Source organism: Callorhinus ursinus, unplaced genomic scaffold (assembly GCF_003265705.2).
Source record: "Callorhinus ursinus isolate GAN/ISIS: 27379988/994484 unplaced genomic scaffold, GSC_fseal_2.0 scaffold11, whole genome shotgun sequence".
Classification (NCBI taxonomy): domain Eukaryota; kingdom Metazoa; phylum Chordata; class Mammalia; order Carnivora; family Otariidae; genus Callorhinus; species Callorhinus ursinus.
This window is the reverse complement of record NW_027397073.1, coordinates 18942209-18969508: the sequence shown is the minus strand read 5'-3', so window position 1 is coordinate 18969508 and position 27300 is coordinate 18942209. Positions and strand designations below refer to the sequence as shown.

General features: G+C 37.2%; 1 protein-coding gene across 20 annotated transcripts in view; it reads right to left on the bottom strand.

Annotated features, from left to right (window-relative positions):
* Nucleotides 1-25798, bottom strand: part of TCF4 (transcription factor 4) — a 350900-nt gene extending 325102 nt beyond the window's left edge. For 4 of the 20 annotated variants that reach the window (XM_073898143.1, XM_073898145.1, XM_073898144.1 and 1 more), the window contains exons 1-3: nucleotides 24330-24492; nucleotides 23352-23443; nucleotides 21548-21620 (exon numbers count right to left, since the gene is read on the bottom strand). In XM_073898143.1, the coding sequence (XP_073754244.1) occupies nucleotides 21548-21620; nucleotides 23352-23423 (145 nt within the window). In that variant the 5' untranslated portion in view covers nucleotides 23424-23443; nucleotides 24330-24492. Of the gene's footprint in view, nucleotides 1-21547; nucleotides 21621-21702; nucleotides 21722-22265; nucleotides 22430-23351; nucleotides 23444-24329; nucleotides 24495-24756; nucleotides 24895-25579 lie in introns of those variants that run through there. The other 16 variants (XM_073898142.1, XM_073898157.1, XM_073898130.1 and 13 more) reach the window with 13 other exon arrangements.
* Between the last annotated feature and the right edge of the window lie 1502 nt (nucleotides 25799-27300).

The following is a 27300-nucleotide window of genomic DNA, read 5'->3' as shown; positions in this document are numbered from 1 at the left end:
TGCTTCTAATGGAGAATTTATCATACAGTAGGATATGTTATATAAATATTCTTCTCTCTGAATGTGAACTGAATTATCAATGTGAACATTGATAATCAATTTAATTATCAATGTGAATTGATAAATGAATATATAAACAAATGCTATAAAAATAATCAATGACTAAAAGGTACTGTATGACACAAAATACACAAGTAAGGAACAATCTTTCCCCATAATGATCTGCATGCCTAATATTTATTGATTGATCTATTTATGTCCATCTTGGTTCCACAAAGAAACTGATCTACTCCTTACAACATTCTCTCACATATATATTATTGTCACAATTTTCTTCTTTTATTTTTTTAAAGATTTTATTTATTTATTTTGAGAGAGAAAGAGAGCACGAACAAAGGGGAAGTGCAGAGGGAGAGAGAAGCAGACTCCCTGCTGAGCAGGGAGCCCAACACAGGACTCAATCCCAAAACCTTGGGATCATGACCTGAGCCGAAGGCAGATGCTTAACTGAGTCACCCAGGCACCAATAATTTTCTTCTCTTAGTTCACGTTTTAATGTTTAAATAGTTTGTTCTGCATACAAAAGTAACACAGGCTCATTATTATGGTATTTTATGTATATTAAATATATTTTTTAAACCAAGAAAATAGATATCATCCATGCAAGAAAATGTATGAATGTCCTACTTTTCAAATGAACATTCTCACTTTCTGAGATTTAGAGTGAGTTGTCCAATATCACGGAGCCAATAATAGAGCTAGGAGGAGAAGCCCATCTTTTTAACACTTTGGTGTAAAATACATTTCTCTAGACTGAAGGTCTGCAGGCCGTGCCCTACCCCAACCCTGCAATATCCAGCTGCTATCTGTTTTGGTAAATTAAGTTGTACTGGAATACAGTCATGGTCTTTGATTTACTTGTTATCTACAGCTGCTTTCACGCTACAACAGCAGAATTCAGACAGAAAATATATGGCCCACAAAGCCAAAAATATTTATTATCTGGTTCCTTACAGAAGAAGTTTGCTGACCCCTACCCTAGTCTACATCATTCTAGTTTCAGAAACGTGTTTATTCTGAAGTCTTTAATAGAGAAGAATGATTTCTTCTTTTCAGGAAAATTGCTTTTTTAGATGCTAGACATACAAGAGGTAAATGGTAAAATCCATAACATAAGGAACTCAGTATTAGCATATGTTTTCTTTTAAATTTTAGCTTTGTACAATCAAAACATCAAAATGTATATATATCTGAACCAGAATGCCCTGCCAATCACCAAAATATTTAGTAGAGGAAGCAGAACCACGGAAGGCACTTGGTAAGCTCTGGGTGGAGAAGTTTGCTTACCAGCACTTAAACAGCCTTTCCCTCATGTCCCTCCCTTTGGTCTGTCCAAGGATACCCTAACTGGCCCCAAGAATCCAACTCACCCAATGGTGCTTCCCAAATTTCAGTTCCACTTTCTTGATTTTTTGCCATGACCAAGTATTAACTGAACATGTATCTAGTTAATACTTTTCATTATAAATAATTAACTTTAAAAACTTTAGCCTGCTCCATAGAATAATATCTATAAAATCCAGGCCGAGTTACGCTGGCTACATTTTTTTCTAAAACATATTCAATCACAGATAAATATTGATAGATAGCAGTCAACCAGACATGACAGACAAAACTATTGAATTAAAGAAGTCTCTATGTTTTCTCCTTCTCCAGCTATGAAAAAATACCCATCAACAATTCAATATTCCTTTACGTCATTTCTCTGAGAACTGCCTTAATCGCTCTTTGCCTAACTTTTATCTTCTATAAACTCAAAGACCTCAGAGGGATGCTCTGGGAAATAAAAGTTAGTAAATAAAAAGTTTGATCCATGATGCAGTGTCAAAAATGGCATGCCCCCTCCAGAACCTGATATACGTATTATAGGAGGTAATATATGTGAAAAAACTTTGTGAACTGTACTCACTATAGCAATTTGTCAGGAGTTTGCTCATAGAAGAAATAAGGCAGAAGATATAGAACAAGCTATCCTCTTGGAGCTCAAACACCTAGACTAACCCAAGGCTCTGCCCCCACTACCTCTATGACCTTGGACAAGTCAGAGGATACTCTGAGTCTTGGTTTCCTCTTTAGTGAATTTTTGGATTAACAGATTTCAGGGCTTTATATAAAATAATGACCTAAGAGTGCCTAACATATAGTACTCAGTTATTCAGAGCTGTCCAATCCCTGTTTGGAGAATATTTTATCTGGTAACAAATTTTACATGCAAAATGTAATGTGGAAATGCAAAAAAAAATTATAATATGACCATCAGAAATTTATATGACCTTGAAAATCTGACAAATGAACACAGAAGGAAAGAAGTTTGGTGACTTCCAATGACAATACTATGACCAAACTTAAAATGAGCCAAGATCCCACAGAACTATCATTCCTTTTAATCAGTAGATTCAAATTAAAGTACATATGTATGTTTATTAAATCATTTATTAAGCAAATCCAGGATTTAGTGAATCAAAAGAACTTTCAATTTAGATTAGGAGATCAAAGAAAGCCTCTTTGCAAAAATTGGCACTTCAGATGAGATCTGTATGGAGTTAGTCAGCAAAGATCAAGAGGAGAGGTGCTCCAGAGCTTGTGCAAAGACCCTGAATCAAGGAAAAGCTTGGCAAAGCCCAAGACCTAAAAGAAGTCCAATGTAGCTTGAGTAAGGAGAGCATTAGAAGGGAACCAAATGAGGCTGTGGAGGTACCTCTAAGATATGTTAAGGACTACAGACATTATTCTTTAACACTGAACATGTTTATAAGAGTGAAAAACACTGACACTGGGAGATGAAATGCTCTGCTTGACATTTTTTAAAAACTCACTCTGGCTGCTTTGGAGTATGGATTCAACAGGAAATAAGTGGAAACATGAACATTAATTGGACCAGACAAGAAATGATGATGCCTTGATCTGGACTGGTAAAAGTAGAGGTGGAGAACAGAACTCCATGCCGATTAGATGGGGAGGAAGGAAGAGAAAGGAAGTCCAAGGTGTCCAGATCTTGGTTTAATCAACTAGGTTGTGCCATTCCTAAGACCCATACATGTAGAGGAGGCATATATTAAGAGGAGAGGAGGGAATGAAATATAAAGAGAACTGGCTCTACAACTGACACTGAAAGACACAAATGGGACTGGAGCAGTGTACATGAGAGCTCTTATCTTAGAAACAGATGAGATGACTTAGGATGACTTAGGAAAATCCACACGAGAATAAAAGTAGACATGCACTGACTGCCCAATATATGTTGGACATGGATTAAGTACATAGCAAGTATTATCTTTTTTTTTCCATCACTTTTAATTTGGAACACAACAGTTTCTTTCTGGTTTTTAATATGAGATAGCCTACATCTAAAATGTGAAAAATACCATAACTGCAACAACAATTTATAAACTGTTATTGGTATAAAGAGTAGTACTAGTAACAAAAATGCATTTTTCTTATTCACATGTCCATGTGTAACTTGCATATACATTACATATTCTTTTTTTTTAAAGATTTTATTTATTTATTTGACAGAGAGAGACACAGCAAGAGAGGGAACACAAGCAGGTTCCCCGTGGAACAGGGAGCCCAATGTGGGGCTCGATCCCAGGACCCTGGGACCATGACCTGAGCCGAAGGCAGATGCTTAACCATCTGAGCCACCCAGGAGCCCCTATACATTACATATTCTTAAAAAGGTCTTACTGATGTATCTGATTCTTTTTTTAAAAATGATGGAGCCAATCTTTCATAGCAAGTATTATCTTACTGAATTCTCCCAACAATCTGTTTCTATCCATTTTACAATTAGGAAAACAAGGTCTCACTGGTAACAACTGTATGATAACCAACCCAATCTGATTACAGATTGAGGCCTCTCAACAGAAGAGGTAAGACCCCTGGGAGATTAGAGGTAGGCAGAAGAGCAGCCAGCAAAGGAGAGGCAGAAAACAACACCAGCGAAATGTGTTATGGAGAAGCCGGATGCCTAGAACTCTTACCAAAAAGAAATATTTTCTCAAAAGGTTTAATGAAATAGGATTGCTAAGTACCTAAAAGAGAAAGAGAGTCAGGGGAAAAGACAGATGTCCTAAAAAGGAATGGCAACTATTTAAGACAGCAGACTTCTTGTGGGCTACATGGAACTCAGAAGATAATAGAATAAAATCATCAGAGTAATGAAAAAAAACAAACATCAACCTGGAATTGTGTGCCTTGCAAAATTATCTTTCAAGAACAAGGACATCTTGAACAAACAAAAATACAAGAGTTGACCTTTAATATCCCTATTCCAAAAACCTTCTAAAGGATAGACTTGATGAAATATGAAAACAATCCCATAAAGAAGATCTAAAATGCCAGAAAGTGGTGAGCAAAGAACTTAATAAACTGGTAAATTTAAACACTGTCTATAAAATAATGTCTAATTTATAGAAAATATCTTATTTTATTTATTTATTTATTTATTTATTTATTTATTTATTTATTTGAAAGAGAGAGAGAGAGCAAGCAGGGGATGGGAGGAGGGGCAGAGGGATAGTGAGAGAGAGAATCTTAAGCAGACTCCATGCCCAGCCCAGAGCCTGATGTGGGGATGGATGTCACATACCTGAGATCACACAAGAGCTGGACACGTAACCAACTGAGCCACCCAGGTGCCCCAGCAGAAAATATTTTAAAGCTCAAAACAAAAATACTCTAAGTAGGAAGGGGAGTGATGGGAGGAACGGTATTCTATGGTCCTAAAATTATTTCAGTGGAGAATTATGACTATAGACAACCTTTAGACCAGATAACTATGTATAGTAAAATCTCAAAGGTAAGCACTAAAAGATAGAAATAAATTTCAAACAATGAGACGGGGAAATAAAGCAAGACAAAGCAAACCTGTAATCAATTTCTTTAAAGGAATGAGAGAGGAGAAAAAAAAATGTGTATAAGAAGCAATGCAAATGGAAACAAGAATTGAGATGACAGTAATCACAGAGCTACCATGTTGCACAATTCCAAGAGGCACCTTTATAGTCTATGGAAATGGCCTAAACTGAAGGACAAAATTAAATAAATGGATTTAAGTAATTTGATATTATCTGATTAGATTAAAAATAAAATTCAGCTGAAGTTGGCATACCTAAAACACAACAACATGGATGGGTTGAAAAAAAAACGTTTGAAAAATAGATACGCTAGCCAAAAAGAAAGTGAGATAACTATACTAAAACAGAAAAAACAGACTTTAAGACAAAAGAGCAGAAAGAGAATGACCACATACAAAGCAATAAAGAGCTTAATTAACCAGGAAAATCTAGCAATTCTAAACTTAAAAGCATGTAATATAATTTCAACATGCAAAAAGCCAAAACAGAAACACAGGGAGAAATCTGCAAAATCACCATCATAGAAGATTATTTCAATCCATTTCTCTCTATGACAAATAGGTCAGCCAGACAAAACATTAGTAAAGGTATAGATGATCTTAAGGCACAATTAACAAGCTTAAATTTCTGGACACATACAGATCCTTCAATTCAATAGTAAGAGGATACACATTCTTCTCAAGAATGGAACATTTATGAAAACTGATAAATTAAAACTGACAATTGCTAAAGCAAGTCTCACAAAACCCAAAGAACTGTTGTCATCTAGAACAGTTCTCTGACAATTACATTACATTAGAAGTCAATAATACAGGATAAATAACACATTCATTTGTAAAATTTCCCAGGCACCAATAAATATTGCAAAGGTCAAAGAAGAAACTATATTGGAAATTTTAAAATAGTTATAAATCAAATACAGTGAACATGTTACCTATTAAAACCTATGGAATACAGTGACAGCAATACTTAGAGGGTATTTTATAGCCTTAAGTTCTTACATTAAAAAAAAATGATGACAATTTAATAAGCTAAGTGGTCAACTCAAGAAGTTAGAAAGAAAATCAGAATAAACCCAAAGCAAATAGAAGGTAGGCAATAATAAAGATTATAAATTAATTAAGTAGAAAACAAACACAGACACAAAAATAACCCATAAAGCCGAAGTTGATTCTTTTTGAAGACTAATAGATGAGAAAAACCTCTAGTGATCTTGATCAAGGAAAACACAAATAAAATCAGGAATGATAAATGAAACTGATAGAGTCAGCAGAGATTAAAAAGCTAGTAAGAAAACACCATGAATAACTTTATGGCAATCAATTTAAAACTTTATATGAAATGGAAAGAAATGATATACATCATATATATAATTTTCTTCACATATATAATTTTAGAACTATCTGAAAAAGAAAGTAATATTCTCATTCTCAATACTTTTTACTTAAAAATTATATCAGTGGTTAAAATCTCACATCAGGTTCAGATAGTTGGTTATACAGATAAGTTCTACCGTATTTCAAGGAAGAGATGATTTCAACCTTATACAGACACTTCTAGAGAAGACAGAATGGAAACATTCCCCTAATCATTTTACAGGTCAATATAAACTTGTAACAGAAACTAGGACAGTAAGAGAAGAAATATTATATACCAATCTTAGTTATAAGATGTCACTCATAACATAAACAGATTAAAGGGCATTTAAAAATAATAATTTAAATATGTAGAAAAAGTGTATGATAAAACTCAATACCATTCATGATAAAACTCTTATCAGAATATGCATAGATGAATATGTATGTATGTATGTATGTATGTTTTTCCTTAAAAAACATCTACCATCATCAATGTCAACAGGGAAAATCAGGAAAAAGACAAGGATATCCACTATTGCTGTTTCTACTTAACAATATACTTGAGGTCCTAGATAGCTCAGTAAGACAAGAAAAGAGGAGGGGGGAAAAACAGCCAAATACAGAGGTTTCAAAGGAAAAACAACAGAAGTGTCATTATCTGCACATGATATGACTACCTATAAGGTAAACTCTAAAGAAAAGACAAAGACGTTTTTAGAATTAATAAGAGAGTCAGCAACATAGCTGAATATAAAAATCAATATACAAAAATCAACTGCATTTATATATACCAGCAACAAACAATTTGAACATTTAATTTTAAAAAATCACTAAAAATAATAACAAAAAATAACGTATCTAAGAATTAATCATGAAAAGACATGCAAAACCTCATGGAGAAAATTCTAAAACCTTATTTTGTGATACCAAACAAGACCTAAAGAAATGAAGAGATGCATAAGTGGAGATAATCTTGTTAAAAATATATTAATGCTCTCCAAGTTGATCATTAGTTTCCATGTAACTTCAATAAAATCCCTAAAAGGCTTATGAAAGACCTTGATAAGCTTATTTTTAAAATGCTATGGAAGAACATAAGCCCCCAATAGCCAAAAGTAAAATGTGTACATGTGTGACAAAAGAAGGAAGAAGGACTTTACCTATCAGATACCAAAATGTAGTATAAAACTTATGATAATTTGGTACTGAGGCAAGGGTAGACAAACTGACCAATAGATGAAAATAAAGGACTCAGAAGGAAGACCCTTACAAATGTAGAAACTTAAAATATTACAGAAGTGGCATTGTGGATGCCTTGGGAAAGGAGGAACTTTTCGATAAATGATTCTAGAACAAATGGCTATTAAGACATTTATGGAAATGGTAAAATTGGGTCCATACTTCCCACTCTACAAAATCAACCCCAACTATATTAAAAACTTAAAGGCCAAAGTCAAAACTGTGAAAGCCTTTTCAGAAATATAAGGGAATATCTTTATGACCTTGGAGTAGATACGAACTTTCCAACCACAACAAAAAACATGAAAAGGCACAGGAAAAAAATAATATGAATACATTAAATTTATGGCTTTCTGTATAGGTCATAACATAAGGGAAAGTCTTTGCAGCATGTATGACTGAGAATAATTATTATCCAAAAATGTATTAAGAACACCTACAAATAAATAGGAAAAAAAACAACTCAATAAAAAAAATTGAGGGTAGGGGTAAGAACGCAGGGGAGAACAAACACAAATTATAAATAAATACATACATATAAGATGTTTAACCTCATTAATTATCAGGGAAATGCAAATTAAGACCACAGTGAGATACATTTTATATCTTATACTGACTAGATTGATACAAATTAAGACATTTGATAACACCAAGGTGGACATATGCATCAATAGTGATCTTTTAAGCTGCTAGAAAGCGTGTAAATTGGTAACAAACTTTGGAAAACAATTTGGCACTATCTTGTCATTTTGAAGATTTGCATAACTCTACAACCCAACAACACAGATATCTACCCTACAGATATCAAAAAACAAGATCAAGAGTGCATCAAGAGATGTTCAGGAAAGTGTGTAGTTCCAAAAAATGGGAATCAATCCAAAGGTTCATTAACTTAATCATTAACTAGAAAGTGCATAAGTAAATTGAGGCATATTCACCAGCGGTGAAATGAACCAATGCTACATAGAACAACATGGACAAATCTTCAACACATAATACCAAATGAAAAAAGTAACACAAGACAGTGTAAGAATGTTACCATTTTTATACTCCTCTATCAAGTAAAACCAAACACCTTACTATTTAGAAATGCATATACATGTCATAAAACTACTTTTAAAAAACAAGAGAATATTTACCTCTGTGAGAGAGGCAGGGGGATGTAGATAAGAAAGGAACCCACAAGGAAAGGCAAATGTTCTGATTCTTACATTGAGTGGTGGGTCTAGGGGTCTTCATTTCATCACAAAACTTCATAATTTATATATGCTACATGCATTATTTTGTAGGTGTCAAGCATTATAAGATACAATATGTTTTGAAATGTTTGGTTGGTGTTAGACTTAAAATAAAACGGGGATGGGTAGAGAGGATTCTGAAGTAGTCCGTGTAGACAACAACTGACAAAACTTCTTGCTGTGTAGGAGAGCAAGAAAGAGGGCGGTGTTCAGAAGGGAATGTGAATGAGAACGAGAGTTTTTGCTTGGTTTGTTACATTTTTGTTTTATTTTTAATTATGAAATATTTCAAGCATTGAGTTGTTAACCATAATATTCTACCATTTTTTTCCAAAAAAATAAAGCACTGCAGATACTGTGAAAGCAATCTGCATGCCCTCCCCAACCCAAAAGGAAAGTAATTATATTTCATCTTACTTTTTAACTGAGAATTGCTCATGCATGCCTAGATGCTGAAGGAATTCTCCAGGGGGTAGGAACAACACGTGAGTGCTGTCCACTTACATCAACATTACCCTACCAACTCAACAAAGCAGCAAGGCACATGCTCTAAGGAGTTATCCACCTGGTGCAGACGGGTCCATGACTCTCTCCTTTCAGCACCCTTCTGAGGAAGAAGGCACAGAGCTCTAGGATCACGGAGCCAAGTATTACCAACTGCCATTGAAGTCAGGATCCAACCCATACTCACAGCATTACCCTAATACTCCAACTAGCTGGCTTAAGCAAAGATGGGAAGGAAGGAAGGAAGGAAGGAAGGAAGGAAGGAAGGAAGGAAGGAAGGAAGGAAGGAAGGAAGGAAGGAAGGAAGGAAGGAAGGAAAGGGCGGAGGGAGGGAGGGAGGGAAGACAGGCTATTTTTTTCTTCAACTTTAACAGTAAATATAACAAAAGAATGGTGGTATTTTTGCTAACTAAAATGGACTAACAAATATACTGGTTTGCCAGGTGACTCCCAATAGGAAACAGTAAGATTAGTGAGAAAATGGAGGGAGGGGGGCAGAGAAAGAATGAGGTGGTCAGAGTAAAAGTGGGAGGCCCTCATTAGAAAAGATGGAGGAGGACTCTTTCCTGGGACTTGTAAAAGCAGGAAACTTCATTCTGTTGCTAATCAAAAGTGAACTGATGATTTTCTCCCAAGGGCCACCTCAGAAAAAATACAATCAAATAATAGTGTTTCAATCTCAGACACAGTATCATATAAATCAAACCCCCCTCCTAATGTTTACCAGCAAAGACACTCCACAACATCTCACACATGTGCTACTTGATGCCTGACTTCAGGCTTTCAAGGAATTCCACAGCCAACCCATCATAATGTTGACTGGTAATAAGGACAGAAGCTACAGAAAGCCTAAACAGTGCATAATTACTGACAACCACTGAGTAAGAAAGAAGAGTCCTTTTGCCTGGTTCTTCCGCTCCCACCTCTGCACCCTCTCTCAAGAGAACTGCAAAATCAATCTACCACTTGCCTCAGAAAATAAAAAGCACTTCTATGGTACTTGGTTCCTAAAAAAGCAGGGATATCACAGGGCAGTTGAATTAGGTCTCACAGGTCCTTTTAGGAGGTACAATAGATTTTCAAGTATTAAAGTTATAGAAAGTTTCACCAAAAAAGAGCAAGTGTCCAAGTATAAGTGCTCCCTCCCCAATGGGCTAAAGTTATAGATATCAAATAAAGTCTACAGTCAATTCTCTGAACTGCACCACCCAAGCTGTAGGACCAGCAGCACCATCTCTCATCTGGATTTCTGAAGCCTCACAACTGCTTCAGGCCACGCACACCAACTACCCTCGAGATCTGTGTTCTAGGCTGCAGCCAAAGTGTTCCCAGGCACAAATCTGATGGGCAGCACACTGCAAAGGCACCCTGTTGCTCAGCCTGGCAAGGTCTGGCCCCTATACTCTCCCCAGCCTTGTTCAGGCCATGCTCTAGCCCCCACCCCAACCACCATGCCCAGCTCTCTACCCTGCCAACTTCGCCACTGCACTACCCCTCCATCCCTCAGACCTCAGTTCAGGTGTGCCGCCTCAGGGAAGCTTCTCCCGACTCCTCAGCTTGGTCAAATATCACTATGGCAAACTTGTCCAATGCTCAAATGTAGAACTTGATATTTCTTTGGTTGATTATTCAAGTGAATGTCTGTCTCCCACATTTAGGCAATGTAGGAACAGATCTATCTCGCTCACCATTTTATTTCCAGCACTCAGCATGGTAGCTGACACATGGTAGATGCTCAATAAATAATTATTTAATTTTAAAACTAAATGAATAACTTTACTGCACATAAATTGTAAGACTAAATATTAAAAAATTCAAGCATGAAAATAAAAAAGACAATCATGCATATCTAGTGCCCTTGAAGTAAATGAGCATTATCTATAAATCCAAAATTCTCATTTCTGCTCAAAAAGGACAAATGGAATGTAATTATCATTGCCTCCCAAAGAATCCCTGGTACTAAATTTGAAAGTACATTCATAACAATACTCTCCCAGGTCCAATTTCCCTAATCATTGGAACCCATTCTCCTTTCTTTATACTCACGTAGAGTACACTTGTACACAAATTCCAGTATTTCTATGCTGCAGTTGGAAACGTGAAGTCTGCACTTAGTTATTTTTTAAAGTATCTTTTCAAGAAGTCTAATTCTGTATGTCAACACCACTTATTTTTAAAGTCCTTTCTTATCAAATTGGTATAGAAATTCCACCTCACAACAGCAATGTCATGCTTGCTCTAATTGCAATGCTAACATTGAGATTCTTTCTTCCTTACAGCACCACAGAGTCTAGCTCTGTAATTTGTCTTGGTTCTCCAAAACATTTACTGAATTAATGAATGAATGAGTAAACAAAAGCTAATAATTCTTAATAATTCTATTGTTATTCCAGTAAAATACATTCACACTGAAAAAAATTATATTCATTCATCCCTTTCACTTTCCCAAGCTCTCAAAATTCTTTACACAATCAGCCCTTATAAACGATAATGGAATTTTTTAAGTCAAATCAGTTAAAGTAATTGTAGAATACTTCTCACCTTATCCAATGCTACCAAAATTACTAAGGATGAAAGTGGGACAGTGCAAATGCACATCCCATGTATGAGAAATAATTCTACATAGGCTGAAGAGATAAATTGAATAAGAGGTTAGGAAAATCAGGGGAAAATATGGTGTCAAAAGAAAATTAACCTTGTGGCTAAAGGTAATCAGACGAAGAATCACAGTGCCCACAAGAGTAGAAAGACATTCAGTGGTTTGGGATACCAGTTAGTAGATAATGATGTTCAAGAAGGCACACAACAAAGAATGATTATTCAAACGAGGATTGAAACTGATATTGTTGGTCTTTGCTTTCAAAACTACAAAACTGGGTTATGTATGAAATTTTTTAGTCAGTCTTGAAATATTATTACCACCTGATGACCAAAACGTTTCCTCTCTGAGTTTAAAGTTAGAGCATTTCAAAATAGTTTTACTATGAATCCCTTATTTTTGAAAGTAAAAGAAAAGTTTTGGGGATACATAGGTTCATAACTGACATTCCTTGAAAAAGGATCCAGAATATTCTCTTGTTTCTACAATGTAGCAAATACAATCATGCATTAATAAGTTCTTCCTAAGCCTATTTCAACCATCACTTGAATGTTTGGTTCCTTGTGGAAACTGAAAACATGTGTTACACACTGAAATACTTGGATGTCACAGAGAAAAAGACAACTTCAATCTGAACTCATCAATACTTAAGGAGAGGATGGTATTTCTATTTTTTTCCTATTTGTGACATAATTATGATAGATTTTAACCAAAGGTGTATCTGGCCACTCCATGATGTTTTTACAAACACTATATAAGTTTTGGCGAGGATCACAATATCCTTGAGAATGTTTTTAAAATGCATTTCTGAATGTATAATATGGCAATAATAACTATCACAGTTCCCTGCTAGCTTTTGAACCAAAAAATGTGGCACTGGTGATGGTGATGATAATAATAAAAATTATAATGATGAGTTCTTGCTGTCTGAAAGTATCATTAAGTGTGGTATAAAACCCCTACTAAAGTTCACTGGAAAGTTTCAAAGTATTTTTTTCAACTTTAAGATGTAGGCTTTGAGGTTCTATCGCTTTGTCAATATGAAGCAGCTATTGAGCAGCAAACAGTGCAAAAGGATCAAGGTTTCCGGAATTCAGTTAAATAAATCATTTTCTCCACAACAGCTATCATTTAGGCTCAAGAAAATGTCCATTGCTGAATGATGTAACAGGAAGAGTCTGGACCTGAGAACATAAAAACTGTGATTTCCATCCTGACTCTAACATTAAAAACACATACTTTTGGAAGAAACTGGATTATAATCATTAATACCCCCAAGGAAATCCTAAAAGCAGGAAAGGGGAAAAAAAGCCTTCCAAAGTAGGGACACTGCAGGGGGAATTCCTTGCAGGGGTCCAGACCAGAGCTGACTCCACAGCAGAGCTGAAGAGCTTCTCTTTCTGGAGATCTCTGCAATAGCTTCCTCTGTGCCTGCTTCACATGGGATCTTGACACAAAATGCTCAGTCCCGATGTCCCCATGTGTCAAAATGCTTCTCCTCCCCTTTAAGGATTGGAGTTGATTTGTCCATGAAGCCTTCATTATTCATTTCCCTCCAAAATAAATCATTTCTATTTGTCTAAACTCTCACAACATAAATGGCACTCATCTTTTGGACACTGAATATTAATCATGTATGTGGTTTTCTATCCTTTCCTTTCAGAATCTATGCCCTCTCAGGGCAGGACCTATCTCCCATAAGTCCCTCTCTTTCCTATAATTGCTAACACAGGGATTTGAACAGAGCATGTACTAAAAATATCTATTAGATGAACCATCAATAAGAATTATGATAGGCAGATAAGTAGCTAGATAGAAACAACATTCTATCTCTATTGCCAACACAAAACCTGAGGGGTAAAACAGAAGCTATGCTGCAAGTCTCCAGATAGTGAAAGAAATAAATATACCTTTCTAAACCATACATTATCAATTTTTACTCATCATAAATGGATATAAAAGTAATCACTGACAAGGTACACCAATTTGCATGTTTACATGTCTTTCTCTTCAGCATTTCACACAGCATGAAACAGTCGTGTCCAGAGCTATTATTTCAATATCCTCTTTTCTATAAGCTAGGTCTTTTCCTAGTTTAACAGTTCCTAAATATCTTGTATTTAAGTCTTGGCTTGGGAAATTTGAGATTAAAAACCTTCCATTTGGATGCTCTGCCATTCAGCCAAGTACCTCAAAAGGGAATGTTTAAATTAATGGAAGATTAAAGCAAGGAAGAACATTCTAAAAGGTATTCTGTAATGGGGCTTTGTCACCACCTTCTCTGTTTTATTGGGAAAACAGTCTTTTCCCAGGGGGCTGAAAGTTTATATGCCAAACTTCAGTCTAGTTTAACTATTTAAAGTTAAAAATGTCAGAGAAAAAAAGTTTGTAATGGAAATGCTGACATGCCATGAAGTAAGGAGGCATAAGCAGGTGCTCCTGTAACCCAGGGTCATAATTCAATCAAGCTGTATTTTGACGTCATCTGTTACAGAAAAAAGCCAAATGGTTTATGAACAGCACCAGAACCCCCGAGATTAAATTACAGCCCTGATATTTAATCATGGGTCTTACTTTGTTATTTTTAATAACACAATACATTTTAACAGTTATTCGTCAACTGCCTTAGCCAAATTGGAACACGTGATGACAAGTGAGCCGGATTATGATGTCCATCTCTCATAATCTAAATTTTTATTATTTTTTTTCAGAAATGGTAGATTATACACATTTTCCTCTTCTTAAGAAACATACAGTTGGTACCAACGGATTGAGTCCAAACCTTAATTAAAAGCAGCATGGGTTCCCTGACCAGCGGGTCAGGACATCTGTATTTGCGTCCTATTATAGCCAATAACCAACTGTATGATTTGGGTAAAAGACATTTAATCCTCCCAAACCTTGGCTCTTTACCTAAAAAATAACAGAGCAACTCTAAAATCTCTTATAAATATAAATTTCTATAAATTAGCTATTTTAAAATCAATATTGTGCAGTTCCTTTGAGATTCCCTGAGGATCTAAATGCAAAAATTTTATAGCTGAAAAGTTGATGAATTTTTAATTCAATTAAAATGACTCTGGTCAAAGAGGCATTTTAGTACATGAGAATTTGTAAGCTAAAATTTTTAGAGGCAATCAGCAAATGAAACAGGTTCTTTAAAAAGTAATGTACAAATACTGCTGAACATGTGAAGAGTTGTTTGCAAAACAAATCAATACGGGCACATCCAACAATGGATTGCAGTTAATAAACTACATATAGTAATTACCACCAATGGCAGTCTAGAAAGTCATTCATTAAATGTTAATTGTCACACAAAAGTACAAAGGCATCCATTTGAACAATCTTGTGGCTGCACCTTTAAATAAAATACTTTCTTACGGTCCTGAAATTCATCCATATTAAATGATTTTAAACACACCTGGGTATTTGATATGCTGATTAACTGGGCCTTTATTTATTTTGGAAATGAAAGTAAACATGACAGCCTTTTTCAACACTTTTGCTATTCCTATGAGTCGGACACTAAAAAAATAGTACATATATTGCTTATAACAAAGCGTCAACCATTCTTCTCTAAAGATTAGATGAGTACCTCTCAAACGTCTCTCTCATAAGCATTAAGAGGCACATGGTTCAAAAGTACCCACCTAAAACTCATGTGCAAACTCACCGTTGAGTCTAAATGGGCTCACAGATTTAGAAAATGGATAACCCAAGTGTAAGTTTATAAATGTGGTGGTCAATTTTGAAAATGTCATTCAGAGTAATAAGAAACCATTGACATAAATAACCTTTAAAAAAACACAACCCTATGATGTGCTTTACCTTCTCTAATACTTTGTGCTATCTAACTTGGACTAACACCTGATCATAAAATATAGCTCATAAAATAAAAAAATAAGAAAGGGGGGGATTTTTTCTGTTCCTACATAACTTCATTTTGATGCTGTTTCTATGCAAGATCTGACTTACTCAACATATAGATTTATATTCTAAAGGTTTGGCCAAGAACATTCTGGTTCAAGACTTGTAAACTGAAGAACATTTCAAAACACACCATGTTCCTTATTAGGCAACTTGAGATCTGTTATCTTGGCTGATGGGAACAGATCTAAATAGCATCATAATACTAAACGTTGAAAATCACAGGCCTGGGGCCACCAGGACTCAACTCTACGCCTTGGACGAGGTTGCAAACTTCCAATATAAAATGTAGTTTACCATTAGGAGTAAATGTTTGATCTGTAAAGCTTACAAAATTACTTTGTTTATCATAGCAGATGAAAGCAAAAAGGAATAATTTTAAGCTCAAAACAAAACTGTTTATATGACAGTCTTTACTGCTCCATGATTCTAAGCATTTAAGACAGATTCGAGCAATTAACAGCATAAACTTTCATTACATAGTTCTATTATATATGTTTATGTGACTTAGCTGTTCATCTGTTATTTAAGTGATTTTCTCATTACAATAGTAGGGTAAAGATAATTTGCTGATGCTGTCAAAAATGTTAAGCATTTCTGTCTCAACAGATCTTGGATCCCCACGCTTGTTTAATGCATTTTATTTACTTAAGTCAGTGTCAAATAGAGTACTGTTTCTTCCTTCTGAATTTAGAAAACGTAACATTTTAAGCACATGTCTGGTAATAGACACATCAAAACTTCAAAACTGCTTATTTTAGTGATGCAGATGGAGTTTAGGATTATTTTTCTTGAATATTAAGTTTCAAAGATCTAACAATGAACTGCAAAGCTTTTTTTTACAGTGAAAAATAGTAAATATTTTTTTAGATAGTTACAGAGCAGGCTCGGTTACCTCAACTCTTGGTTTGATGAGGTACATAAAAATAACTGAAAACTAAGTATTTTCGTGGGCACCCATGCAGACTGTCTATTCACAACAGAATGAAAGCACAACTTTCAAAAGATCTACTATATTCTCCTCATAATAATAATAATGATGATAATAGAGAGACAGACTAAGTTACATTGCAATCCAACATAAATTAGAAAGCCAGCTTATCTGTATACTAAGGCAGGAAAAATATCATGGTTTATATCATTATCTTAAATATGTTTTTAAAAAGTGCTTATCTACTCTAAAGATCAGGAATAATATTACATGCCAAGCCTCAATAACATATTCTTATATCTACATAATCTTGAAAAATAATCTATATCAGACTATGTGTGCAGCGTGAAAAGGACACTGAATTAGGCAGACCTGGTTTTAAAGCCTAATTTATTACTGGCTGCCCTTAAGAGCATGTCATTCAACATCTCTGAATCTCAGTTTCCTCATCTATGAATTGAGCATGGTAATCCTTGCATCTCGTGGTTCTTGTGAGGATTCAAAAAATACAATAAATATAAGGTGCACAGTGCGCCACTTGACATATTAAGAAGCACTTATATTTTGTCAGTGTCATGCCCATCCATACCCTATTACTCAATCTAGTATCTTGCAAATGGTCAAAGGGGAGGTCAGATAAAAGAGAATGATCAATAATCCAAAACACAGTTCTAAACCTTAAAAAGCATTCAAAGGGCACATGCAGAAGAAGTATCAGCACACACATCCTATACCCTATTATGCAACACAAATTATAGGAAAACATAGTAGTGAAACCAGAGTCATTCCCATAAAGGCTGTGCAGAGCCATAAAGAATTAGCAAATCAAAACTTGTTTTTTAGAATAGCAAATAAAGGCACAGGTTAGAACCTCAGTTTTCTTTTGCTGTACAAGGAAGGCACTGGGCAGTCTACTCCTAAGGGGTTGCTATCCCCAAAATTCTATGATTCTAATATAATGGGTTTAATGCCACTTGACTTATTTTTAAACCTATTAAATTACTCTGCTCCTTACAAAAAAAGCCATACCACCATTGTGAATTGTACTACAATAGTAAGGCTGTTTGAAAACACACACATACATACAAATACACACACATACACAATTAAATGATTCTACTCAACAAATGCCTTTAAGGAGAGATCAATTTTTTTTTTCACAACTGTTACGGATAGAAATTAATTCAGGATGCTGACCATTTGAATTTTCTCTGTGATACAAAAAGCACCCATTGGATCAATTTTTTTTCTCCCTGAATTTACAAAATTGATGTGTCATTTTGGTGTTATGTGGATAAAGGTTAACTAACCTGTATGAACATCAAAAAAATGTTTCTCCTCTTCCAAAAATGACCACGACAGGGATGTGGTGCATTTTACTGCTGCTCTTAATTGTTCAAACACCCATTCATTTGGCAATCTTTAACAAACACTGAACACCTAAGTAAAACTAAACAGTTACAGGGGAAAAAAGCTCAACTTTTAAACTAAGAGAGGAAGATGTAGTATCCATCACAGACCAACTGTAAATACATGTAACAGATGTGACCAGGGCTGTTCTTGAGTATAGATCATTTTAGTGGCCCAACTCGAAAACTACTTTTTAAAAAGATGCCAAAGCTAGTATGTTTCTCTTTTGCTCATAAAACACTCAAAGGTAACCAAATAAACTGTATTTTTGTTACAATAGAAAATTAACCCCCGTTCATCAATAAATTATAGACTGTAGGTGCATTTTTTTTCTTTTGGTGACTTTGCCACCCTACTTTTTAACAAGAATAATTTTCCAATCATCCAGGCATGTGTATGCTTTTAGTTTGTTTTAAGATCAATGATATAACGGTTATTAAATCCCTTTGTATAAGTTACCATATAGGTTACAACTATTTCTTAAAAATAATTCCAGAGCCCACCAATTCATTCTGTTAAGGTCATCGAAGCTCTGAACCATCATGGCTGAATTGTTTTAGTGCTCTCTGCTGAACACCTGCAAACATCAAACAAAAACTGCTGGTCCTTTCCTGGGTTGACAAAAGCCTTTCATGTGAAAAATGCTCCCTGGGAATGTCAGGCTGTAGCTCAGGTTACATTCCATTCTCCCTAGCAGCCTCACCATTTCTTAAGGTGGTAGGAAAAACCATGTTTGTGAAATGAAAGATTAAAGGGAATATGGCCACACTTTATTTTCATTCCCACATTGCAAATCACGATGGAGCATCCTATATTAATCGATTCAAAGGCTGTTGGGAACTTTAAGCATGAAATATCACCATGCCTCACTTTGAAGAAATATGGCTGGTTTTGCAAATATGAATAGTTTACTTACTTATACTTTGGGTCTTTTTCTCTTAGACCCAAGTTTCAAAGCTACCCATGAAAGGGACATTTGAGCCCACTCAAGACAATGGATATTAACCTTTAGTAAATTTAGAAAATTATTTCTCTGTCCAAAGTTTCCTAGCTCATCCTTCCAGTTAAAGGACAAAGTGTAGGTTTCCTGATTTTTCTATTTGATATTTTTTAAAAGAGATTTATCTTTGTTGTAGAATGGAAATATAAGCCATTTTTTCACTAATAGCCCTGTGTTCAAATATGTCTTGAATAGATGAGAAAAACCAACACTACAATCTGTACTCCATATATTACAGTCACCATCATACTGCATTGGATGAATACCCTGCATTTTCAATCCAGCTGCCAGAACAAAATAGCCACTACTCTTTTTTACCTTTAGAAGCAAACATTTGGGCCTGAAAACTGCAACTGTGGTACACTGTAACTTAAAGTTCAACACCTTAAAATAATCACAGCATCTTCATTAGAAATATCATAACACGTAGTACTAAGGATGAAGTCTCTTCTAGGATTATGCATGTGTATGTGCGCGCGTGCGTGCGTGCTTGTGTGTGTGTGTATTTGTCTTAAGAAATGTGTCAGTTCAATATATAATCACTTACTAAAATGCATTAATACATATTCATACTTATCCAGCCTGTACTCTCTGTAAACACTTAAACATCATAGCAAGGACTTTATTTAAATGTGAACACAGAAACGGGACCAGATGCACAGTTGTCTTTTTAAATGTAACACAATTTCATGCTTCTAAATCACTTTACTTTATTAAACCATACCTAAACTGATACACTTAAGTTATTCCAAATGTGTCAGTTTTCACAGAGTGCAAAAGAGTTTTTTGCACTTTGAAAGCAGTCTATCTCTGGGCCTTTCTGACATAATCTACTTTTAGATTTAAGCTGAATACACATTTTCTTAAGTAAAATCATGAAGAAAATTACTGTCAGAGATAAAGTTAGTTACTGTTTTGATACTGCCTAACATGAAAAATTAATTTGTCCACAAGAGATACTTGTACTGATCTTCACTTCAAAGTTGTGTAGAGAATACAACACCAAAATTCGGAAGATATAACACTAAGACAACAAAAAAAATGTTAAGTCCCTAAATGGAAAACATAACAGGGTCCAGGACAGCAAAACACACATATATGGTCAATAGTACTTTTAATCAAAGTGGACCCCAGAATTTAAAAGATAAAATAGATCTATAGGAGGCATCTTATATTCTCTAATATTATAAATCTTATTACAGAGATTTAAGTTAGTCTTATGGGGGCCAGAAGAAGGAGAAGTAACTTATTTGGAAACGAGCAACTTTTAAAAGCCACTGATTTTATAGAAGCATACCAATTATACAAATCACAAAGGTGAACAGATTTCTTTCATTGCCAAAGCATCAAATGAAAATTAAGAGACGTGAAATTATATTCAATAGTTAACAGAAAATTCCACTGGCATCTCACAGCTAAAAGATGTCAACATTTACCAGTCTGACTTAAGAATGGTATTCTGTCTAATGTACTGTTATTTACCACTGCCAGAACTCCCAAAATCCTACAGCTGCTTAAAAAGCATAAATGGATTTAAGCCTTAAACCTAAAGGATAGCAGGTAACCATGTATGCCTCCTTCCCATATGAAATTCACTGAACCAAAAAAAAAAAAAAACCCACCATTTTAAGTGAATATCATATTTTCAGTTTTCACTTTAATAAGAGACCTTCAGGGAGTCCCCTATTAAAACTCCTCTTTAGATGCCAGATAATCACTGCGCACACAGATTCCTTTGTGAATAGCGCTAACGTCTTTTTTTAAGCATCACCCAAAGACCTTTCATTTATAAAATGTAAAAGTCCTTCCAAATTTGCAACTTTAAATATAGCAAAAATTCATTGCACAAGGAAATGCTTATGGGAAAAAATAGCTAAAGCACCAAAAAGAATATTTTAAAGATAAATGAATTCATATTTTGCTCTTAGAGAGCAAGAGGCTTTCTATTTACAGCTATGGTTTACAATGCAGCATTCATCTGCAAAGTTAAGTGCTCACTTCTTTAACAGGGTTAATTACACATAATACCTAATAATTAATATTATTTATAAGGGATTTTCCCCTTTTTTGAAAGTTAGATTTTTCCCTCTATTTTCAAATAGGGAAATAAATTCATTTGCCCCATGTCAACACTGGCCTTATCTTCACGTGTTTGAAAACTGCATTAGAAAATTGCTTTTAAATTAAGTAATGGAATTCTGAGACAGTTTCCTTGATTGATAAAAAGGCCTAATTTTAATTTTGCAAAAGATAACATTTTATGTAAGTTATTCTACTGATGGCTAATGAAATAACCATATCATTACAAGCTAAAATTTCAATGACTTTTTCAGAACACTTCAACAGAGCCAAAAATACACAACGAGTGAATAAACAGCTAAGAACATTTAACTACACGCTAAGAAAAGAATTTACATACTTGAGCCAGTAAAATGTCCACTCGCCAAAGAAGTTGGTCCATTTTTCCCACTGCTCACAGGAGGTGAAAACATCTAAAAGAAACAAAGAAATATTATTGTCAAAAAGAAGACATTTGTGCCTTCAGAGTTTGTCAAAGATCTTTCATACTCTTACCAAATAGCTTAAGAGTTTATGCTAAGGGTTCATTTGAGTAAAATACATCACCGTCCAACTTAAAACTAAAACAAGCATAACATTACCAGTCACCCCCCCCCTTTACCACTCTGTCCTTTCTTTTTTCTCAGGTTCCTTCGATTGCCAGCACTAGGCAAGACTGCTACACTTGAAACAAACACAGTCCCCATACTGTTATCGGGATTCAAGCAGGAGGGCAGCGGCCTCTCTAGAAAACACTAGTTTTACAAAGGAGAAGAACAAAGTTGTTTGTTTTATATTGAAAACCTTGGCCATAAACGTGGCAATGTCCATTTCCATCCCGTATAGGATTTGCCTGTCATATGTGAACCCAAATAAATAGAAAAGTGCCACCTGCACTAAATTCTCATTTCGCCTCTAACATGAGAGCAATTTGTAGCAAGACTCTCTCTCTCTCTCTCTCTCTCTCTCACTCTCTCACACACTCTCTCTCTCTCTCTCAGTCTCTCTCTCTCTCCAGCATTTATTTCGACCCTAATTGGTTTCCCTCTTCTTCGACGTATCTAGTGGATAATGCGCACCTTCCCTGAGTCAGAGCCTGCAAAAAGCAAAGGAACGAATGGAGAAAGTGCAGCAAGCAGAAAGGGGGCTACAGAGCTGCCTAGGGCTACGTTTCCTGGCAAAACTTCCGAAAGCCATTTCTCCAGAAGAAGGTCCAGAAGAGCAGCAGCGGCAGCGGCGGCGGGGGGCGGCGGCGGCGGCGGCGGCGGCGGCGGCAGCGGCAGCACCAGCACCAGCACCAGCAGCACCAGCAGCACCAGCAGCAGCGGCGGCGGCGGCAGCAACATCAAAGAGCCCCACTTAGAAGGCGGTTTGGATTTTATTTGTGTGTTTTGTGGATTCTTTTTATTTTGTTTTGCAAATGCATCTTACACCAAACTCATCTGGCATTAAAAAGGAATTAATTCCCCTGACAGGTCTGGGACTTGGTTTGCGGAAAGGGGGAGGCAAAGGGATGGAGAGGGACCAACTACAAGCCGTAAAACTCCACAAGTGTGTAAGTTTTGCTTTGTGCTGCTCTCACGACTGTGACATTTACCAAGACAGTCTAAAGGATTCTAGAGACTGTCTGATGCTCAGCACACGTATACGAGTTCTCAGAATCCTAGGAAAAGATGGAACTAAGAGGACTACAGGTCCTACGAACCCAAAGCATCATCAATTTAAAACTTTAAGAGACAACTGGGTCTCCTATTTTCTCTTTTCCATTTCCAGAAAAAAATAAAATAATAAAATAAAATAAAACGAGTAGTGCACAAAGTATGAGTACTCTCGTGTTCAGATAAGGCCAAGTTTTAGGGGTGTCTGTTTGTCCTTTCATTTGGGGTGAGATTCCATTATTTTGGAGGTCCGGTGGGTAGGGAATTCAAGGCAAGTAATTACACTCTGGGGCAGGAAAAAAAAAAAAGCCTGAATCGTCCATCACACCCAAAAATTGTAGTTAAAAACTTATCAAAAAGACCTTCATGTTTGCCAAGGATTCAGCCAATTAAAAATTATTCCTGTCCTTTAGACTACTATTGGTTTCTAGCTGAAGTGTTTGGGCTTTTTGTTTTGTTTTGTTTTGTTTTTCACAGCTGTTGTTAGTTTCCACCGTTCTTTCTTACCGCACTGAAATCCAGTAAATCACTCAGCTCTTTGTCCGTCCCTAAGGCAGCCATTCGCTGTTGGTGATGCATTTTAGCAAAATCACACAAACCTAGAAACATGGAAATAACCGCAATCAGAAAATCCAGTCCCAATCCTTGGAGAAAACACAATCGGATTTTTGGAGACTGGGGGGGTTGGGGGTGGGGATGTGGGGGCGGGCGGGATTAAGGTGGAAAGGAGGGAGGGATGGGAGAGTTTGTTGGTTTTTTTTTTTTTTAAGATGGAATAGGCAGCAATAGCAAAAAAAAAAAAAAAGCGATATTGATATTGTATTTCCAAAGAGACGATCAAAACTGGTAACATCCACTATAAAACCAAATCCGGGAAGGAAAAAAAAAAAGCCGCTCTTCAGCGCATCATTTTATGCAACAGGAGGTAGAGAAATGAATGGATCACAGAGAAAAGAGAAACTACTCAGAACGATCCGGTCTCAACTTTCCCCCCACCCTCCACCCCACCCCCCTCACACACACTCACACACTCACACACACGCACACACACTCACACACACCACTCCACTCTGCATTTCAAAGTAGCTATAAAGAAATTAAAGATGAGCGTCTCTGGAGTGAAAACACGTCCAAAGGGGGAGGGGTGACAGGGTCGGCGAAAGGGGGGAGCAGAGTGGAGGGTCGGGTCCTGTAATTGTCCAGCACCCTAATTTGTGAAAGAAAGGGTTGTAAAAATTAAAGTCAGGCCCTTGGCAAAGTCATCGGTCCCTCCAAGTGGCATTGCTGGGGAGGGGGGGCGGGGGGGTAGAGATGAGGGGGAGGGAAGAGGCGCGGGAGGGGAAGGGGTGTCTCTTCTGGGAGCTCCGGGAGCCGGGAGCCGGCGGCTCCGGAGGCGCGGAGCCGCGTGCGGAGCCGCCGAGCCCCAGCCAGCCCCGCGCCACCCGGCGCATCAGCCCGCCGAGCCCCGCCGGCGCCGGTACCTACCGCCCGCGCGCGAGAAGGGGCTCTCCGTGCACCGCCGGCGCCGAGGCGGCGTTCATGTCTAACCACTGCCTCCACCACCACCACCTCCTCCTCCTGCGCCCGCGCCCGCTCCTGCTCCTTCCCCGCCGCCGCCGCCGCCGCCGCCGCCGCCACCGCCACTACAGATCCGCAGACACACAGCCAAGATCCCTGACTCTTAACACCAACTCTCTTCTCCGGGGAGGGGAGGGGACGAGGGAAGGGGGGAGGGGGAAACACGCCGAGGCGCACGGAATTGCAAGTTCAGCAAAGAAATGGGTGGGGGGGCTCCGGCGGGGAGACGCGGCTCACTCGGGTCGGGCTGGCTGGGATGCACCCCCCCCCCGAAAAAAAACTCAACACCTCCCCCGCCTCGCAAAAAAAATACAAACGAAAATTCATCGAGCACCTCATTTTCCCTCAGATCGTCAGTTACAATCTGAAGCCTGAACAGTTCAGTTTTTGCCCGTTTCATCCATCGGAGGCACTTTGAAATTTATTCGAGTTTACATCCCCTCACTTCTTTCTTTCTCTGACTCTCGTTCCCTCTCACTCACACATCCACACACAGCAAAGCAAGTTTATACTAGGCTGCAAATACACGTGATGCAAAAAGACTTTGCCAAGAGGAACAATATTTTTCTTTTCCATATATAAACCAAGCCACATTTTGCTGGGGAGATTTTCATTTCGGTAGTTTTGCATTGGGGGCGAAACCTAAATTGCATACTTTCTTTCCCCTCCCTTTTAAGTCACAGATTAGTATAGCTGCAAACTTCGCCAAAAAAAAAAAAAAGGCAATTTTTGAGGGTGGATGTTGTTTTGTTTTTACACTTGAGTTCCTAGCCACGCTAAGTCCCCGTTCGCCAGCACTATAAGTTTTGAATTCAACATTTACCATTACAGGCCTTGCATGCTCTTAAAACATACTTTTTCACATCACTTTTTAGGATTAAAATTAAGCTTCATAATTCTATCGTTTCGTAATAACAAGCGTGCTTTATCCAGTATAATCAACATACGCTATTTTAACGTGTGTTAAAATACACATTCCTGAAACCCTGTAATTGCTAGATGTGCAAGTACATACACAAAATGCATGCACACACTTTTTCCCATTGGCAATTATTTAATAGGTTGTTCCTTTTGTTTTAATAAAACATTGGGATCGACATTTTAAAAATTAAATTCAATTACAAACAGTTTACTCTGACAGCAAATTGTAACGTTACCTTAAATGGCCACAAATATGCTCACAATATTCCAAGGAAAGTGACTTTAAAAAGAAAGACAAAAATCTTCTGCAAGTACTTAGTATCTCACATGTGTATCCCCCAAAAAAGTATTTTAACTGGTACTCAGTTCTGCTCCAGGGATATCCACAGAATACAAGATTATGCACCTGGCTGTGGTTTTTGCATTTTCCACCATAAAACTGCAACAAAATTCCCTCCCCCAAAAAAGAAATCATTAAAAAAAAATCCAACAACTTTTTCTTATTGTTTATAAAAAAAATATCAATACAGGATAGTTAGAATTTTTCCTCAAACAAATCTTGTTGGTGGGTTTTTTTTTTCTTCTCCTCTTATAAAGTCTTAAACTTGTTCCAAGTTTAGAGGTGTCTCATCATCATCATCCTCCTCCTCCTCATCATCATCACCATTGACTCCCCCGTGGAGTCACATTGATAATAATAGGTTTCCCTGAAAGATACATTGTAATCCATTCACATCCGGGCACTGCGGGCTTATAAAGAGAAGGCGCTGCGGCCGCGGCTGCTCCTCCAGACAATGACTGGGGAGGGGCGGGGCGGGAGCGAGTGGCCATAGAGTAGTAAACAGAGCGGCTAGAGAGGCACCCAAGATGGCGGCGCGTGCGAGCCACGCCTCCTCCGGGATCGGCGCGGGTGGCTGGGCTCCGTCTGGTGTCGCGAGTGGGGACGAACCGTAAGGGCTCCTGAGGTTGGGGCTGTTCGCAGGCCCCGTGCTCTTGCGCGCTTCTTCTTGTTCCTTTTCCATAGTCTTCCCTATTTTTTGTTTTTGTTTGTTTGTTTTACTCAGAAGTGTAGTTTCTAAATAAATTAAGGCATTATACGCCACAGATTTCCTCAGGGGAGCCAGATCCCTGGCTCACCCTGAAGGGAGGCTGGGGAGAGGCCGCGCTGGGCCCACCAACAGAAAGCCAGAGCCCGGATTCTTCCGCAGTGTGGAGCCAGTCCTCTTAGCCAGGCGTGCGCAGTGTGGGAAAAGGCCGCTGAACCGTGTTGTAGTTCCTGGGCTTGGAGAGGGATGAGGGTCCTCCTCCTCTCCACTAGCCCACCCCATCTTTTTCTAGGACCCTGGAGGAGTGAGAACTTTATAAGTCCAGGAGGTCTTCACTCGGAGAGGACTTTAGTTTATTGCGTCGTAGACTCAAATCGAGTTTGTACCATGAACCACTGCTGACCCAACTCACAGTTCCGGCCAAGCAATTACCTTCTCTAGCCAGTTTTCTGGTCTGTGACATGCAAATAATGATCAGTTTACGAATTTCATGAGTTAAAGGGATACAGATAAAGAGGGAGCCACCACAGAAGAAAACGTCCCTTTCCATCTCTAATTCCTCGCTAAGCCAACTGAATCGCTAATCTAGTCCAAGGGTTTTAAAGGGAGATTTCTCTATTCCACCAGTATATTAGTACCCCCACAGAAGAAAAGCGAGTAATAATAATGATGGGTTAACACTTACATAGAGCGTTTACTCTGTGCCAAACACTGTTCTAAGAATTTTTCAAATGTTGCCTGCTCTAATCCTGAGAATGACTCTATAGGGTATATTTTAAATATTTTTATATTGTATATTTTATATATAGAGAATCAGAAGCAAGCCATGTTGAGTAGCTTGACCCACGGCACTTTGGTAAATGACACAAACTTGCCTAAAATTACACAACTTTATTAAGTGATAGAACCCA